The sequence below is a fragment of the Ziziphus jujuba genome, chromosome 7, assembly GCF_031755915.1.
Source record: "Ziziphus jujuba cultivar Dongzao chromosome 7, ASM3175591v1".
Taxonomy (NCBI): domain Eukaryota; kingdom Viridiplantae; phylum Streptophyta; class Magnoliopsida; order Rosales; family Rhamnaceae; genus Ziziphus; species Ziziphus jujuba.
This window is the reverse complement of record NC_083385.1, coordinates 16,683,659-16,703,791: the sequence shown is the minus strand read 5'-3', so window position 1 is coordinate 16,703,791 and position 20,133 is coordinate 16,683,659. Positions and strand designations below refer to the sequence as shown.

Sequence of the window (20,133 nt, the reverse complement as noted above, 5' to 3'; positions counted from 1 at the left end):
AAGAAAAGAAAGGAATGATATCTAAAGTTGCAATTGTTTAATAGGACTGGCCTAGTATAGACCCGCTCACTGACAAACAAACACCTAAGTAGTCGACACGTGGATCCTGTATACCAGATAGAAAGGGGGCCAGATGGAGCCAGGCCGACAAAATAATTTCTCACATACATGCAATCTGCTCGTGTTTTGAGCTACACTGTGCTTCTAAATATCTAATTGGATATCCAATGTTTTTCTTTTTGGTTTCACATTTCCACGAATAAATTAGGTACTGTACAAGTTACTATAAAAATAACCACCAATACATAAAGTCAAAACCTTCCTCTACTTCCACAGAGAACAAAAAATTTAATTTATTTACAGGTTTATATGCACATAAAGAAGAATAGAATTCAATTTGCACAAAACTTTTTTTTATCAGCATACAGACTCAAAAGCTACAATGATCTTTTAGGACTTGCCTAGCCAGATCTAATGCTCCACTCTTTTTGTAGATTAGATGCAGATTGTAAGCCGCTTCTCTGCGAAGGTCGCAGTAACCGGGTTTCAGATGTTCCATGTCTGGTTTCTCACTGGGAAGCTTTGGAATAGGGTAATCCTTCTCATGAATTGCAAGTACTTTTTCATAATATGTAGCCGCTAGAGATACAAGTCCAACATGATGACATGCTCGAGCTATGTTGTATAACGCTTCCTGATAACATATACATATGAGTTTGCATAAAAAAAATTCTGTTAAGCAACTAAAATAGAATCTAAAAAGAAAGTATGACAGAAGTTTAAGCAGATTGTCAATGAATCTCACGAACGTCAACTCAGATAAGTTTAGGCAAGTGAGATCACAAGTTTAGGAGCAGTGTAATTATGGCAGATAAAGAGTATTTTAGCTGCATGTGAGTAATAATTATCTATGCATGCATGTGGCATGTGTAGACAGGACAAAACATCCTTTAGAAATGGTAGATGAGCAATTATTGACTATAAATATCAGTCTTTACGTACGTCTGTTATAAAACTAACGTACACATGAATTGAAAAAGAGCACTACTGGAGTCTTCAACTTAAAAAGCCTTTCCACATTTTGCAGGTTTTATTTTGAGCAAACTGACCAAAATCTAATGCTCAAAGACATCTAATTTCCTATTCCCAGAAAATCCAAAACTAACCAGTATGTAAAGACTAATATACCCCTAAAATGACAAAAAGCTAAAACAAATGAAGGAGATGAAGATGTGCACAAGACCTTTCATATTCCACAAAGTCAATCCATCACCTGAGACAGATGTTACTCCAGTCTTTCGCAGTTAAACCATCAACCAAGATGGAAACCCACAAAAAAAAACAAAAAAAAGAAAAAAAAAAGACACAAGATGAAAGTGTTCGGGTCTCTCATAGTCTAACCCTTTTTTTTTTTTTTTTTTTTATCACTTTAAATTTATTCTTTCATTTGTTTGCAAAATCCAGTTTAAGGAACATGTATATTGTCTGCAGGGCATAAGATGAAGGGGGGCTGCTACGGAAGAGGGACTAAACGGTAAAGTTGCTGGACAATAGGTAGGTGGAGCCACCAGGGGTTGGTTTCTTAGTTTCTTAAGTTTTCCTTTTTCGTTGTGTAAAAAGTAGCAATTTTGTCCACCAACATCTTTCATTAGATCTTGAAGTTTCTAAAGAGAGGGTAATATGTCTTAATGGCCTTTAGAAATTTGGACATTAAACATACCCCCCCACCAACAAAAAAACAAAGGGAAAAAAAAAAGAAAAAAAGAAAAAAAAGGGAAGCCCACCAATTTGGCAAGCTTTTGCTTCTCTACAAGCAAGTCTTGAAGCACAATGAAACACTAATACAAGTTCTGCTAATTTTGAATTGAATGACAACAATGCACTTCAATCGTAGAAGACATTGATATTACAGTTGCAAGGGACAAATAGTATGTATTTTTTCAAAAAAAAAAGAAAAAAAAATGTCACTTCCAAATCATAAGCCTTCAGAACCTACAAGGGAAGCTTGCATTTCATACACTTAGAAAAGAAACACATGATTGTAAAAAGCAAACCTGGCTCTTTTTGGAAAGCCTCAAATTGTTGTAGAGGAATGCTAAGCCTTGTGCAAGACATTGATGCTTGTTTTGAAGTCTGAATCCAAGTGCTAAGTTGATTAAAGCAGTTCCTGCACGGTAAACATAAGATTAATTTGTTTGGGAAACAAAGAAGCTCCTTCAACCTACAGCAACTCAAATTTGAACGTAAAAACCATACCAACACAGAGATTAACCAAAGGACTCTCTGGTAACAGCTTATATGCTTCCAGGTATTTCCTTGCAGCATCTTGGTGATGGCAGCCCATGGTAAATTGATGCCCAGAAATGAGCATAGGAGGAATACAATCTTTGAGTTTTCCTTGCATATGATGTAGAAACTTAGAGTGCCTTGAATCGCGATTCTCTAATCTGGAATAGATCAAGGAAACGCTTCAATAATTTATATTTTATAAATATAGAAATATGAATGGAATAGAGTAGAGGATTACAAACTAATCACGAAAACATAATTAGAATTGCACCTCTCCCACCCCTCTCCCCCATGGTTCTAATCATTTTTGTGATGGTGATGAATTCATATAGCAGATTCTCAATGAAGATTGAAATGAAAATGAAGGAGATGTTGAATAAACATTTAGCTTCATTCTGATAATGGACTGTTTTGAACTAAACAAGGAGCGATATGAATTATCCAGTGCTTTCCCTTTACAATCTTTTGTCAAATAATATCTTTCGCTTGATATGCATACTTTAGTCTATTTTCTAACAATTTAAATCTGTATTGATAACATACTTTAGTCTATTTTCTAACAATTTAAATCTGTATTGATAATAACTTAACGAAAATGTATTTCAAAATTTACAATAAACATTATATCAAAGAAAAATGCTTCTATACCACCTTATATAGGAAACAAAGAGATATGTTATGAAGTATAATGGAGGACCAAAGGTCTTGCCATAGAAAGTAAAACCAAAAAAGATTCAACAGATATGATCATAATGGGCTATCAAAACCAAATCTACAGAAGAAAAATGCTCACCAATCTGGAATAAATATTTAAAAAAGAAAAAAAAGAAAAAAAAAAAAAAGTAACTCCCTCTAACTCCTTTGCTTCAAATGGCAAAAATGATTCTTGTCCCATTAAGTTCATTCAAACACATATCATAAAATCAGCTTACTCTTTCTGACCATGCAACCCATAATAGGTAGCACGCTCCCAAAGATGCACTAACTACATTCCTGTTTAAAAAGAACTAAGATTTTCAACCAACAAAGAAACAGAATAACAAGGAGTTGCACACAAAATACCAACCTGCATAACAGAGGACACAAATGATGACACCTTTCTCAGCAGCCTTACACATTATACACAACAGAGTACAAAAAAGATTACAGTCTACTTTAGGAAAATCTAGAACCTTATAAGAACTACGCAAAGTACAAAATTAAAAATCTAAAACAATAGTTTTTTTTTTTTTTTTTTTTTTTTTTTTGGTTGGTTGAATAACCTAAAAAAATAGTTGTTACTAGGAAAAATGGGACATCCTGTATTGTACAGTGAAGCAAGATCCATTATGGCAAAGAAAATGATAATGACATGATATGCACATATAAAGTGTTCAATACCTTGAAATTACTTTGTAATAGCAGTTCCAGGCAGCAAAGCTGTATGGATTCTGTTGAACAACGTATTTTACATAGTCAAACCCATGCTTAGGTTCTGTGGTGGTGTATGCTAGTTCTGTTAAAAACAAAAGGTCAAAAAGCCTGCTTCAGCAAGATGCAAAAATTCAAAGTGTCATATAGCAGTGTCACTCTTATATAAGGAATTTGAAACTCGGGTAAAGGGAAAATACATCTAGCATGACTGCATGAGGATGGGACCATATTGTCAAGATCTGGCTAGTCCAGTTGTGATCAAGAAAAAAATTGGAACACAAAAATAAACTTTATAAAAACAAAAGAAGAGTAGAAAACTTACGAGCTCCAAGGGTTCGAAGCTCCTCCTTCTTCTCAGCAGACATCATGTTACTAGCCAATCTCAAACTGAGACTTATAGTCTCTAACGCATCTGAGTATCTTCGCAAGGTGGCCAATGCCTGACACAACTATAATCACACAAGAACGATGTCAAAGAAATGACAATTTCAATAGGAACCTATGTACTTATGTATGTGAAACATAACAAAACTCCAACTTTCTAAAACCATACAAGATAACATGAATCTATGTCAATTAAATGGGATGAAAGAATAGAATAGTACTAACATCGACAATAAGATGATGAAGCTCCTCCTCTTTCAGAAGATTGGGCAATGGAGCTTCTCTTTGTATTTGTAGCTGAAAATATCACACAAATTGTACTGTTCATTAAGCCCAAATCAAACAATTTTGTTACTCAAAGCAGTATTAAAATTCACGAATGAATCACTTTACCAGAGGCTCATCATCTGAACTATCAGATTGCCAGTCATCTCCAGCTGCAAGTGCCTTGGCTTTCTTTTCTTCTTTCTTTCGAAGCAACTTCTTTGCTCTGGAAGCTTTCAACCTAATTTTTCAACAATTAAATGGAGATTAACTAGAGGCAGCTCCAGGTGCCTTGTCTAATCATATATCATCTAGCCAATTTTGTCAAAACTTCAAGGAAAAGTAACAAAATGACCAAGTGGACGTTATGTAGTGATTAGAAAACAGAAGTCTAGAAGCCAAATTGAAATACAGAGGTGATTTTTGTAGTTAGACCAAAACATTTGGAATAAAAATTTCAAGAGAATGACAGAGATCAATATGGTGCATAGATAATGATACTTGAGATCAAAAATGGAGAAATTCACTACTCACAGATCAGAAGAAGAAGCTACAGGTCTAAATCCTCCAAATAGGTTATCTGTTCCACAATTATCCAGCACTTTGATTCTTTCAAGCAGATCTCTTCTGGACAGTCTCTTTTTCACTCTAACCTGAATTGACCAAAGCTAAAGTTAAAAATATCCATAACTGCATCAAATATGAGAATCAAGAAATAGGACAAGGATTATAACCCCAACCAGTCCTGACAAAAGCTGGATGTAAATGATAAAAGTACCTTTAAAGCAAATTTAGAACTAAAGATTATTGACCCCAAGACATAATAAAAACAAGCTTTCTAGTTTACTTAATAAGTTTCAATCCAATCGAGAACTAACATAGGAGATAAGTTTCCAAATCTTAAGAATTTATCAATTACCTTTTGTCTAAGAGTTTCACAATATAATGACTCACGGACCAAAGGAAAGATTGCATCCACAAAGTTCTCAAGCATCCCTTTAGCTCTGTATATGTGGCAAAGCTTCAGTTTTATTTTTTCATCAAGCCACCATGGTTTAGACTGATCAGAATGTGGGTCGCTGGAGTCTGCATATATAATCCACGGGTACATATGAATAGAAAATTAACAGTTTAAACAAAAAATAATAGTAAGTTATAAAAATATCCAAAAATAAAGATACCTAAATTACTTGGAGGAGACAGCAACGAAATGGCTTCATCATCTTTACTTTCTTCAAGGAGGAGGGAAGCCAAGGTTAATCGGGCATCAACATTGTCAGCAAACGTTTGTATAGCTGAAACGAAGAAACAAGTAAAACATTTTACAATGCAAGTTCACAGAAAGGAAAATAATATCTCTATTTATGATATGAATGCATATGATTCTATCATAAAAAATAAAAGATAATTTACAACCTTTCTTGGACAAATAAAATATACATATAGAATACCAATTAAAAATGAGATTACAAAACTGACCAGTGCAAAGACATTCCATTTTGGGGGGCAAACGGATCCTCTAAGCAAGCAAGAATAGTTCAATGACCTCATGAAATATAGATTTATGAAGAAAGTCCAGATTCCAATTCGATATAAAATTTGCCAGCAGTGCAGTCCAATTTTTAGTAAGGTGAAACTATGGAAATCTTTTCTTTAGGAACTTGAAAATCCAAGGCTGTTGCTGCATAAATATTTTACCATTACTAAACATTTACTCATACATGTGACATGGCAAAAGTTAGGTACAGAGTGAATCATACTGGTAGGCCACCTGCTAGCCAGAGGCTTTCTTTTTTTCTTTTTACTTTTGAAAAAAATTAAAATATTAGAAGTTTAAATTTATGGGTGTCTTTTGGACTTAGCATTTAATATTATTAATATAGTTTTGAGTATAACTCTCTACTTCAGTGAAATTCTTTTTTCCCGTCAATATCACACTCATTATCTTTTCATTTTCTCTCTCTTTATTTCAGCACAAAAAATTCAAAAGTTTTAATGGAAGAAAAAATAGTAAAAAAAGAAAAACTAGCCAGCTGCCAGCAGGAGGATCACCCACAAAGGCCGCAACCCTCAAGAGGGATGGTGGCAGGCTCTCCATCTGGTTGCCAATGGACTTAGGTAGAAAAATTTTCAGGAGAGCTTTTTTAAGAAGAATGAAAAATAAAAAACAAAATGAAACAATTTGGAATTGAAGACAGAAGAGAAATGGAGGGGAAATTTATGTTGCCCTTATGGTAACTTTAAATATGTTGCAAGGATATATAGTTTTTTACTGTATGGATACACAGTGATCCATACTATTAATGAAAAATAGAGAAATAAATAAAGAATGCTGAAGAACAATGACAGTGGATTGAACATATGAAGGAACGCAAAGCAGAGGCACATCCTAGCTATAAGCACTAATTTTTTTCTTTTTCTTTTTTTTCACAAAAGTCTCATTACTTATCTTTACATATATACTTGTAAGAAAAACTAAATTCTCTCAAACATCCCATCATCAAGGGGTCTCACTTACCTTTGTCAAAGAAGATAATCGCTTGTAATCTTTCTTCCAAGGATAAGTAACAATGAGCAATTTTCAGATGTAAAGACCCCTGCAGGAAGAATAAAAGTCAGCATATAGATATATGCTCAGGTACTACATATAGCTTCTCCCAAAAAAAGTAACAGAGGAGTGGAGAAGATCATTAGAGGGCCTTCTAACCATTTCGTAGGAAATAATCAATAAGAGATTATCTTTCATTAAAAGAAAATGTAGTTAAGAAGCTCCAATGTGGAAGCAAACAGCATGTTGGACATCAAGCAACACAATCACTGGAGATAATAACTTCTTAACTATAGAATTTTATTATGTAGGCTAACATAAACGCCAGAGATAATAGCTCACTTTTATTTCTTTGTTATTTTCTCAATAAACACAAAATTTGTTGGTTACAAAGATAGTTGAAGTAACTAACTATTGACAATTGCAAAAAGGATGTTATTTCACAACAACCAAGCACCTTCAAGTAAAGATATAAATTTTTATCCTAAAACAAGTCGTCAATCAGGTATATATCTTTGAGATTTGCTATAAATATTGAAGACACATAAATTACATATCAATTTCTAATGACCTTAAACGCTACATTAAATGAACAGAACAATAAAATGGAATTCAAAGTTATTATCCAAGAACAGAAGATGCAGCAAAGAACTAAGATGTAATATAAGGACTTATTCTGCAACATCAAATCAATAAAGAGAAAATAAAAGAAATGAAGTTTGATTTATTACCACATGACTGCTGCCAACTCCTTCCAACATCTTATAATACTTCAATGCCAAATTATAATGACCAAGATCCTTTAATGAGTCCGCAACTTCAAAGACCAAATCAGTATGATGATATGCTCTTTCCCGCTCTAGAACACAAAACTGAATCTAGTATCACATGAGAATACCAAGCAATGAGCATAACTTCTTTAAAGCTAAATAAGGTCAGATTAATTATCATACCATGGTCGCCTGCCCGCCCTAGAATAATTTATGATAAATATTGTTTATGTTAAAAATAATCTCGTGGTGTTGACTTGATTTTAAATATTTGGGTATTTGTTTGGTGACTGATGGTAACTTAAACAAAGCAACAAAGCCAGGTTGTTTATCTGATCCTAGTGTTCAAATCTTACTTGCGATTTTTCAGGTAATACACATAGTTTAACCCACTTTTTATTAGATTTAGCTTTTGGGATTAATAGTAACTTAATATTTCCAATATTTTGAAATTATAGATACCCAAACTGAAACAAGTTTCACTACATATTACAAAGTTAAAGTTGTGTAGCATCCTTTTTCCCTAGTTATACTATTGTATTACATTTTTATTTGGTATATTGTTACAGGTCTACTGTTGCCTAGCCTTTGTGTTGTTGTGGCATCTTCTGCAGCTAGTGTTCTTTGTTAAATAAATTCCCTAATCGTGATGAAAAATATACAATAGGGACAAAAAATAGTCCCCACTAAATCTAATCTTACATGATAATTAAAATATTGTTCACTACAATTATAAAACTGTTATTGCAATTAGCATTATTCAATTGCTAATACTTTTCATCTAGTATATGATGAAAGACAAAGGTATTTACGATTAAATATGCAGGCAACAGTGTTGTTACTCTAAGCACAAGTAATTTACCATACTTTCTAATATCTGATAAAATACAAGGTACCTATGCTAAAATCTGAGGGCAACATACCTCTGCCTTTTCCATATCCCCCAAATGAATGTGGCAGATTCCAGCTTTAATCATCAAATTTATGGGAAGCTCTCTTCCTGAACAATAGATCAGTTTTGCACGTTCAATATGTTGAAGAGCTTTGATATGCTCATTATTATCCATCAATATGACAGCCAGTAGATCAACCACACTTAAATCAGCTTCAGTTGGACAGCCCTTAAGATAGTCTTCAAGCATAGCGATAGAACGTTCAAGCTGACCACATCGTTTGTACAACTAAAACAGATAGCAAAACAGAAATCAACTACCACAAAATGAAAGTTCCACAAGAAAATCAATTAGATAAATCTATGAACCAAGAAAATAAGAAGAGCACATCCCAAGCAATTTTTTCTCTTTTGCCAGTCTGTAGTATAACACATGTAAAATATTCAAGAAGGCACTTAATTGTATAGAAAAATGGTAAACCTTTGCTCCTGTCTTCAGTGCTTCAATATTTTCAAGACACAGTTGATGTATCTGCTCATATGATTCAGCGGCTTTTTGATAATCTCCAAGTTCAAGATAGAGTGCTGCCCGATGGAATCTTAACTGAATGTCTTCAGGATCTGATGTTATTGCTTTAGAAAGGCAATAATTGGCTTGACCAATGTCTCCCTGTTCACTGCACTCGATAAATGTAACTAATCCATTAGTCAATTGTTTATATCAAGTACTTCATTAATAAATTTATTATCTCATACTTAAGAGAACTGAATGAACATAGAACAATATCGCTCTCGTCCTTGGTTCCAATCCCCAGCATTTGGGTAGTTTTAAAGTAGAATTTAGATTTTATTGTTATGTGCCAAATATAAGAATAAATATCCCCAGCTATATCTCTACGTCCATCAAAAATAAATAAAGCATGTGAGACCATCAATGTGCTTCCTACCTTCCTCTTTGAGCACAGAAAGACCTGCACCCTTTATGTCTAATTGTATTTATAAAACAAAGGAATAAAATAAAAAGAGAAGGGAATAAAAAATATAGAAAGAATGGTGGATAAGAAGTAGGCAAACCCCTGGCAGTCTTCCGTAACATTGCTTAAAGAAATCTCTTTTGATGTTTTCAGAGGTAATTTTTTTTGCAGAATCTCTTTAAATCTTTTCTAATGATGATTTATTTCAAAATTTGCAATGTTCTGCATGGGTTTTACCATGGTAAAAAATGTATTAGCAGAACTCAATTTAATGAGTCATCTGATTTTAAGGGAACACGTGAATGTACTTGCATACAATCAATTGCATGAAACAACAATATCCACAACAAAGATGCTTACATTGACCAAGACATTAACAGCTTCCAGAGAGATGCATCTTTGGGCTTCAGATGTGCAGCAAGCATGTAGAAACCTAACGCTCGCTTCTTATCACCCATCGCAGTATAGACAAGTCCAAGTGTATGATATGAATCAGGCAAATCTGGCGCTTGTAAAACAATCTGATGCAGCACAGATATGGCCTACAAAAGTGCAAACACAATATAACAGATGGGTCAGGAGAGTAAATACAACAATTATACTTTTGGGTTGGGATAGAACTTCAAGACCATAATGCCACAAGTACATGCCCCAGAGCCCACACTTTAAATATGGGGCATGGCTAGTTAAGAAATAAAAATTAACTCCAAAGCCAAAGATAAAGACAAGAATAAAAAACAAAAAATAAAAATTTAAAAAAATAAAAAAAACCTTAACATGGAGAACATGGCGTAGTCTAGATTTTGGGTTTTGAGTTACTTTTCAACTTTGTTTGAATTTAAATAAAGTAAAAAGAACCTTTAAATAAAATGAGGGAAAGGGAATGGTGGATGAGTAAGGTCCAAATTGCAAAGACAATAATTAGCATATCACACAAGTTTTTCCCATCCTTACTACAAAAAAATCATTAAAAATAAAAAATAAAAATAAAAAGGAAGAAGAAGAACAAGAACAAGAACAAGAACAAGAAGAACAAGAAGATATATATATATGAGCAATTGAAGAATAGAGAACAGAAATGCAACTAGGCTAGTATTATCATATACTGTCCAAACACAATGCCAACAAAAGAATCACCGACAAATTAGGTTCAAGAGGTACAGCTGCATAAGAAAGGAGAAATGAAACAAAGTTCATAAATGAAAATTGAATGGCATGGCTCGTTGCAATAGCAACCACATTTTCTGAGCAGAGATAACACTAAGAACCATATAGCAACTTCTGGGGATAAACCATAATTTTAATCTTAACTACAAATTTATATAGTCGATGGAAAAAATTTTCACCAAAAACCGTACCTCTTCATAACGGCAATGTGCATAATAAAGAGTAGCTTCACCTAGCATCCGTGCAACATCACGGCTGAGTTTATTTTTTGACCCTTTCTGCCTTCCTCTTTTTTTAGGCTGCATGAGGTACACTTTAAGAATGGTATGCAGCATAGGTTAAACAAATTCACATATACATAAGCAGAAAATTAAAATTTTAAAATCACTAAAAAAATAAGCAGAAATATATTGCAATTGTCTCACGAAGTAGTGCATTGATAAGCAAAATTTTTATTCACTCTGAAATAAAATAATTTTCAAGGTATACTTATACGAAAAACTCTAAAATCTCTCTCCCATCCCTCAGAACTTTTTTGTCCAACTTCTGCAATCAACTAACTCTAGAAAATGACTCTTTCCTCTGCTGTCAAAAAATGTACTGACTTACATTGTTGCACTGCAATTTCCACATCTAAAAGATCTAAAATCCAAGTGTACTAGACAGTAAAAGATTAAACAAATATCCTTAGCAATATTTAGCAATTAGCCAGAAGCGCTTGTTCATAAACTTGATACTTCAAACCATGTAAAACAAGTCATATAAGATTCAGTTCCTGAGCAATATATGCAGATAACATACCTCTTTTGATTTCCTCCTACGACCATAATTCATGGCTTTCATTATCTCATCCATGCATGCTGCTCCAGAAACATCCTCTAGTCTGGCCTTCTTCGCTGATCCTTCACTATTTCAAAGTGATCCATAAAGCTTTAAGAAGATAGAAAAATTAACATATCTAGAAAATAAATTAGGAGCAATATCAAACATTAAGATATTGATAAAAAAAAATAAAAATAAAAATAACACCTCCAATTGCATTTCCTGAATGAAAATTATAAGGAACAGAACAAACAAAAACAAACAACTTCCAACGAAGATATGCAATTTACCGCTGGCTATCTGCAAGTGCTTTCCTTTTCTTCTCAGCAAGAGCTTCATATTCAAGGCGCTCGAATTGCTTATAAGGTTGAACACTAAAAGCATTGTCTTCCACAAAATCCAAAGGATTAACTCCGTCTTTGAATTTGAAGGTATAAACCCCCTCATCCTCAACATCATCTTCTTCCCCTTCTTCTCCTTCTTCCTGCTCCTGTTCCTCTTCTTCTTCTTCTCCCTCTTCTTCTTCTTCTTCTTCTTCATGCTCTCTGTGTTCTTCTGGAGCCTCTTTACAGTCACTGAGTTTGTCATTGCTTTCCGCCATTACAATTCACGGTTCAAGGTCAGCACTGAAAGTTCGAATAAGAAACCCTTAAAAACAAGAAGAAAACAATGGGCCAGGTTGATTTTTCGATCAAAATTCAATAAAAACTCCAACATTTAATCGTTAAAACTATATCCTCACCACATCCCACTTTCTTTCCATTCATACTCAATATTTTTCTTCTCCATTTTCTGCTTTTTTTTTTTTTTTTTTTTTTTTTTGGTTTTATTCATTTAGCTTATCCTCTTTGATTTTGATAATGTCGGAAACTAAAATTCAACCCAATCCAGAACATGTTTCATAGACTCGCCCTTAAATCTAGCATTACAAAATTTATTTTCTACAACCTAAAATCTACATTCCTAGCTTGTCCTTGTCGGAAAAAATCCAGAAAAAAGCAACCAAGAACTAAAATATACATGCAAAATAACATGTTTCAACTAAGTGGTTGTATATGAGTAAAGAAATCTGCCAGCCGGCCAATATGTCTGTTATATATACAACTCTATACAGTTCTCCACTAACTTATATTTTCCAAAATAACCTTCTTCCATGAAACCCTATTTTTTATTTTTTATTTTTTATTTTTTTCTTTACAAATTCTCTAACCTCTATCTACCACCAGCCACAGACGGCGCAGGGCTGCCACCGGAGTGCAGCAAGTTTCAGCTATTTTTCCCCCTCCAAATTCGTTCAATAAAACAGCAATTTGTTCATAAAAATCATCAAAAATGGACGAGTTCAAGGATCAAAGTTTGAATGACCTTACCTTCGATGGCGAAGATTCGGCAATGGGGGAATGGCGAATATCTCCGAAGCAACAAGGAAGAGAGAGAGAGAGACAGAGAGAGAGAGAGAGGAGTTTGTGGTTATACTCGTAACCTTTGAGTTCGTTTGTAGTTATAGAGGGTTAGGAATGGAAGAGACCGTTTGTAGTTGCAGAGGTGGGAATGAAAGAACTGAGCGACCCAAACAAAAAAACAAAAAAAAAAAATGACGACAAAGATTGGGAATGGCATCGGTATATCCGGGCTCGGGTAAACTCGACCCGACAAATAACCAATCCGGATTTTTGTCATCCGGATTTTCCCTGTCCCCATTGTCACAGAAAAAAAAATAAATAAATAAAAAAAATCAAATATTTAATTTTAATTTATTTTATTTATTGAATACTGGTTGAAATTTTTTTTAATAATGTTAAAAATATAAAATAAAAGTATTACAATATATATCAAATACCATATATAAATATTTTATTAATTTATATATTGTTATTATTCAATAATATTTTGAAAAAATAATCAAGAAGTTGATAGCTTAGTAGAAAAAAATCACTCAATTTTTTACATCTGCGAATTTAAAAGTTAAAGTTCAAACAAATTTGGTTTTTTTTTTCAAGCATAAAAAAAAAATATATATATATATATATAATTAAATATGAACTTATACATAACATTTTATGAACATTTAAATGCATTTATTTGGTACTTTAGCACTATTTATTTTATTTTTTTTTTTTTTACAAATATGAATAAAATATTAATAGTTATTTGAAAACGTTGATGTATTTCAATCGGTGGACCTTTTAAACGATATTGGACCCAAAGTGACCCAATTTCAAACTAACGTTGGAAAATTTGCCTTAGGGTGAATTGTTATTAAAGAATAATACTACAAAAACTTGATAGAAATATATATAAATAATATAAACATCTTAATACTTAAGATTTCATAAATAAATTATTGCAAAAAAAAAGATTTAAAAAATAAATAAAATATCAAAAATTGATTTAATAAATAAAATTGATATTTTTTTTAAATTAGTAAATATATATTTATTGTATAATTATTGTCCTACATTATAGCATTCATAAAATTATGGTTGAAGCAATGAAAATTAAAGCCTGGTTGACGATTGTGATAAACGCTGTCTTCATTTACGAGGACAGTGCAATGCAAAAGGTAGCGACAACAAAATGTGAAGAGAAACTCTAAAATGCGACTGTCGCACTAACTCAGCTTCTACAATCTAGCCAACCACAAATGGCCATGTGTTATGTTTGTCAAAATATAATTTTTTATTGTTTTACTCTTTCTCCCTACTTTTCTCCCTCTCCCCATTTTACTGTGGGTTTTTTTAAAACTAATTGCGTATAAATTCAAATTTGAAAAATAATAAAAAAAAATTAAAAAAAAAAATTAGCCAATTTTTAACACATCCACATCCAGATCAAAATATCTTTTATTATTATTTTTTTTTGTCTTTTTTCTCTGCCGAAACACAGCTCCTTTTCTTTTCTTTTCTTTTTTTTTTTTCTTCTTTTTACTTTCCCTTTCCCTTTCCCTTTCCTTTTTACACATAGCTTTGTTGGGGTTGTAGAAGAACCAATTTTTGAAAATTTATTCTCCCTCCCCTTGTCAATTCGCTAAAGAAGAAAGTGATTTTTTTTCTTTTTTTTTTTCTCTACCAAAACGCAACTTGTTTTTTGTTTTTTTTTTTTTCTCTATTTTCCCTTTGGTTTTCAAAACACAGCTAGAGTTTTTCCTTTCGAAACACACCATTGCTGTTGCCACTTCAACCAAAATTGTCCTCCCATTTGCGGATGTCTTAGAATAATCAATTTTTGGAAAATTGCTCTCCCTCCCCATGTTAGTTCGTTGAAGAAGAAAGTGAATTTTTTTTTTAATCTTTTTTCTCTACCAAAATGTAGCTTCTTTTCTTTTCTTGTTTTTGGTTTTTGTTTTTTTTTTTTTTCTCTACTTTCCCTTTTCCTTTCCCTTTTGAAACACATCATCACCATTGCCACTTCAACCAAAATTGTCCTCTCATTCGTTGGTGTTGTAGAAGAATCAATTTCTGGAAAATTGTTCTCCCTCCCTGTGTTAGTTCGTTGAAGAAGAAAGTGATTAATAAATATATAAAAATATGAATAATACTGAACAAGCATATTAACTGTCTCAAAAAAACCGATTTTGTTTTTTTTTTCCGCTAAATATAACGTTTTCCTACTGCTAGAAATTTAGCTAAAAATAAGTTAAAACTAACAAACTGGTGGAAAATGGCAAAAGTTAATATTTTTCACTAATTTTACTGGTTTTCGCAATTTTTTAGTTCTGCATAATTTTTCTTCAATTTTCACACCATTTGTCACCTAAGTATCTTTAAACTCAAATATAACAGTTGATAAATTAATTAATTACATATCCATATTAAAAAACTTTTCAAAAATACAAAAGTGAAAAAATACAAGAATAAGAGAGTTGTTGGACAATTTCACATCTAAATGTTTCACCTAATAAGAAAAAAGAAAAAAATTTTATTTGAGTTTAGCTTCAAAAATGAGAAAATACGAGAAAAAAAGAGTGAAAGCAGATAAGATACCAAGGAAAACAAGCTCACTAGTGAGAATATTTTTTTTTTTTTAGCTAAACGGTTGTCCACAGGTGGCCAAATTTTACCCAAAAAAAAAAAAAAAATTGCCATTTTTCACATATCAATTTGTGGGATGACTATTTTTCAAAAAAACTCATTTTATTATTCTACCTAGACAACCATAGTGTTATCTCTCCCAATCTTCTCTTCTGATTTTCTTCTTTATATATAATTTTTATTTCTTACATCAAAATCTAAAATTTTTTGCTTACTTCCTATTGAAATTTAGAAAACCCATATACCCAAAAACTTTTATGTTTTCATTCGCAAATCGAAATAGAAAAGAAAGAGTTGAAGGGTTTATAGTTTCTCTCTTTTCTTTTTTTTTCTTTTCTTTTTTCCCTTTTTTCCCCCTTTTTAAACTCTGTATGTAGAGTTTATTCTTCCTTCTTTTATTTAATTTGTATTTGTAAATTCTCACATGTTTTAAGTTTTGGATTTGGGTTTTAAAAATAAATTTAGAAGAGATTATTGTTGGAACAGAAAGAAAATAAAAATAAAGAAATCAAAAATTTGACTAAACCTTTAAGACTTACACACTAAAAAATAGAAGAGAGAGAAGTAAGAGTATGAAACACAAAAAAAGTAGAGAGAGGGGTTAAAAGGGCAAAACAAAAAAAAAAAAAAAAAAAAAAATTTAACCCGTATGACACATGGCCATTTTGCAGTTGACTGATTGTAAGAGTTGAGGTGGTGCAATGGTCGCACTAATATGTGTTTGGTATGCATGATTATACTATATTAATTTTATGTATGGAATTGAATTGAATTTTATTGTATTAAATTGGACTAGGTTAATATTGTAGATTGTTTGATACAAGATTGTATTATACTATAAATTTTTGTTAAAAAAATTAAATTTGATTAAATAAATTTGATTTTTATTATTATTTATATAATTTTCTTAAATAATTACACTATTGAAAATATAAAAACAATTATATTTCATCTTTATCCACCTAATTTTTTAAAATAATTACATCGTTGAAAATAGATTAAATTGATTTTTTTTTATTATCATGATTATCTTTTAAAATTACTACATCACTCATGATATATTACACTGAGTTATTTAATATCATTAATAACAGTATTTACATTATTTAAAGTTAAATAATAATAATAGTTATTGGAAAGCTTAACATTAAAAAATTAACAATATTTAAATATATATATATATATATTTTTTTTTTTTATAGTCATTGCATGCATAGTTTAAAATCCATAATTTCCTCAATATTTTTTTGAAATTTTTATTTTTCCAATAGATCAATATGAAATTTAAGTTTCAAACCAAACAAGTAAAATTTTCATAATTTTCCTCCAAATTTTTGATATTTCTGTAAAACTTTCTGTTCATGTATATTCATATCAATTCTTTCATATTTTCGTCAAGATTTCCACAATATTATTCATAGATATTTTTGAAATTTTTATCCAAATTTTTAAAAATATCTATTAAATTTAATATTTTTGGCAAAAGTTTTTAAAACATTATTGATATTACTTAAGTTCATAAGGTAGAATGTTGTATTTTAACCTAAATTAATTATTAAACAATATAGTATCTTAATTATTACTTTTTATATTACACATCTACAAATAAAAATGAAAAAGAAAATGATAGTTTCTGACCACCAAAGAACTTTATATAGTATTCAAACAATGTTCATAAATCAAAATGTAATTATAGCATTTATATTATATATTTTAATTAATAAATAAATTTATTATAGATGTATTTTTGTCATATTTAATTATTTTTTTATATTTTTATATCAATAATATTATATTTATATTTGTTAGCGTCTATTATAATTTTATTAATAGAAAAAATATGATATATATATATATATTTAATATTTTTGTAATTTTTATAGGCAAACTCATAACTATTTGATTCAATAAATTAAATTTAAAATTCCAATAAAAATTTTAATTTTTTAATAAATTTTTCTTATTTTTTATAAATTTATATTCATGTTGAATAATTTTCAATATTTTCACATATATTTTCATTTTTTAAATATATAATAGTTCTGTGGATCGTATTAATTGTTTTATATTAAGCAAGAAAAAATATAAAAATAAATATAAAAGAAAACAAAAATATAAAAATAAAAAAGCAGTTTTTTTTTTTTTTTTTTTTTTTTTTTAAGAAAAGTAAAAACCGTGCAATAAGAGATTTAGTCCAGCACGACCCCCACCCCAACAGGTCATATAATGCTGGAGATTGCGCAAGAAAATGGTGGGCCCATATTTCTTTAAGGCGGCTTGGCAAACGTGACATCCAGCTAAACAGAAAAAAAAAAAAAAAAAAAAGCAGGTTTAAATTTTTTAACAAGTTGTAAAAATAAAATAAAAAATTAAAATATTAAATTATATTAATTAAATTTTTTTTGTTGTTTCGTGTAAAAAATTTATAAAAAAATTATGTAGAAAGAGATAATTTAAAGATTATTTGATTTTTTTCAGTTAAACAAAGATTTGTATTAATTTCATAGTTTTTCTTGTTTCAATGTTGTCAATTTATAATCTTTTTATGTAAGTGGAATAACAATAAGCTAATTTTATTTAATAATTATTTTTATCATTTACAATAAAATTATATATATAAAAAAGAAAAATAATTTTTTTTTGTTAATTTTCGTTCATTTTTTTCATCATCAATTGGTAAAATAAAAGCAAATAATACAACTTGATACCCAAAACCAAAAGCCAAAGCTAGGTAGGGTTTCATATTTATCTCTTATTTCTTTATCATATTTTTCATTTGTTTTTTGCTTCTTTTTTTATTTTTATTTTTTTTATCTGTTTAAGCTAGAATGCTAGATGATTGTCTTATTTGCGTTTTAGCTTCCATTTCTTGAGTTAAATTACACATCTTAGCAACTAATATATAGTTTGTTTATTTCATATATATTTGTCATATTATGTTGTGTTACATTTTATCATCAATATAATACATGTTGATAATTAGTTTATTAATTTTTACAATATTATGTTTTCATTATTTTTGGCTTCCATTGTTTGACAATCCTTGCTCTAGAAAATAACCCAATTTTGAATCCTCTAGTCCCCAAAAAAAAAATATATATATATATATATATATATATAAAGTATAATCAACATAGTTGGCACGGTTCTTTCACTAATACATTTTTTATTTTAAGGATTACCATATGCTCTAAATTAAAAGGAGATGAGGATTTTCACTCAATATCTAAAAATATATTTTCAGTGGAAACCACTGAACCACGTCAACCAATACTTTCACTAATATATTTTCTAATAGATAAATCATGTCCATATAAAATAGTACTTGACCAAAATGGCTTATGCTAGGGCCACTTGGTCAGCTCATTGGGAACTACCCAATCCACTTGCATTATCGTGGCTTAAGGCACAGACAGTTCGGCAAATGCGCCTAGGTCATGCATTTGGTCCAAATATATATATATATATATATATAATTTAAATAAAAAAAATTACATTATGTTAAACTCTCTATTAGAATTATAATTTTTTTTGTTATTTTAAAAAACTCAACTTATAATTCTATATTAATTTTATTTAATTTTTTATGTTAATTAGGTGGAAAATTAATATATTATGATAAATAAATGGAAACTTTTTTTTTTTGTGAATATAAACTGAAAATTATTATTAACATAATTTTTGAACTATAAATTTTGTAAATTTTACTTCTTTCGAGTTTTATTCTTTTGCAAATTTATGATCTAATAATCAAAATTATTGTTTAGGTAAAATAATACTTAAACAAAGATCTTGTAATTTTAAATAATAGATTTGGTTTTTTTTTTAAATTGAAATTCTTATCGTGTATACACTAATTAAAAAAGAAAAAAAAAACTCATTTTGTTCTAAATTGGATAATATATATTTTAATATGGAAATTATAAAAACAAAAATTGCATCAAAAAGCAGAATCTATTGGAATGATACAATTTCAATTTTTTTTTCCTTATTTGTTTAATTAATGAATATATGTTGATATAAAAAATTAGGCTTAAAGGAGAATTCAATCCCCATAGTAGACTTTAAAAAAAAAAAAAGAAAAAAAAAAAGACCGTTTCAATATTACGTATGTTATGTATTTTTTTATTTTATTTTATTTTTTGCTGAACACGTATGCTATGTATTTAATAAGTCGAGTTTCAATGGTCAACATTTTTTGGTCAAATACATGGGTCAAAATTTAATAGTTTTTTTTTTTTTATAATAATTTTGACCGTCCAATCTAACTTTACTTAAAAATATCCTAATTAATTTCACAAACACCCAATCAGCAAAAGTAAGAGTGCGTTATTACCACGCCACAGGTTAATTGATTTTTGCCACAATAAAAATTGTTTTTTTTTCCTATTTTTATCCTTTCAAAAATTTTATGGAATAAAAGCAGAGTTCAAAGGAATAGAAAGAGTACAGCACTCCAAACCTTCATGGAGGAACGATTTTTAACAATCCAACCATATATTTTGATAATGAATTGATTATTTGTTAAATATTGTAGAGTTTTAACATTTGCGTAGTTCTCGAATAATACCCATTTTAG

At 30.1% G+C, this 20,133-nt stretch overlaps 1 protein-coding gene across 9 annotated transcripts; it reads right to left on the bottom strand.

Moving 5' to 3' along the window:
* Positions 1 to 211: 211 nt before the first annotated feature.
* On the bottom strand, positions 212 to 13,109 carry LOC125423810 (uncharacterized). Of its 9 annotated transcripts, none has more exons than XM_048479212.2 (19): positions 12,894 to 13,108; positions 11,814 to 12,171; positions 11,503 to 11,608; positions 10,893 to 11,000; positions 9,895 to 10,076; positions 9,042 to 9,237; positions 8,592 to 8,849; positions 7,630 to 7,776; positions 6,869 to 6,947; positions 5,532 to 5,645; positions 5,270 to 5,436; positions 4,885 to 5,003; positions 4,480 to 4,591; positions 4,312 to 4,383; positions 4,025 to 4,151; positions 3,670 to 3,784; positions 2,257 to 2,447; positions 2,055 to 2,167; positions 212 to 694 (listed from the first exon to the last, which is right to left on the bottom strand). In XM_048479212.2, exons 2-19 carry the CDS (start codon positions 12,122 to 12,124, stop codon positions 431 to 433), a joined length of 2,781 nt encoding a protein of 926 aa, XP_048335169.2. In that variant the 5' UTR covers positions 12,125 to 12,171; positions 12,894 to 13,108; the 3' UTR covers positions 212 to 430. The 9 variants fall into 9 exon arrangements, with proteins under 9 accessions (XP_048335169.2, XP_048335172.2, XP_048335168.2 ...); XM_048479215.2 differs by having other exon boundaries at positions 11,503 to 11,603; XM_048479211.2 differs by having other exon boundaries at positions 11,814 to 12,149.
* Positions 13,110 to 20,133: the final 7,024 nt, after the last annotated feature.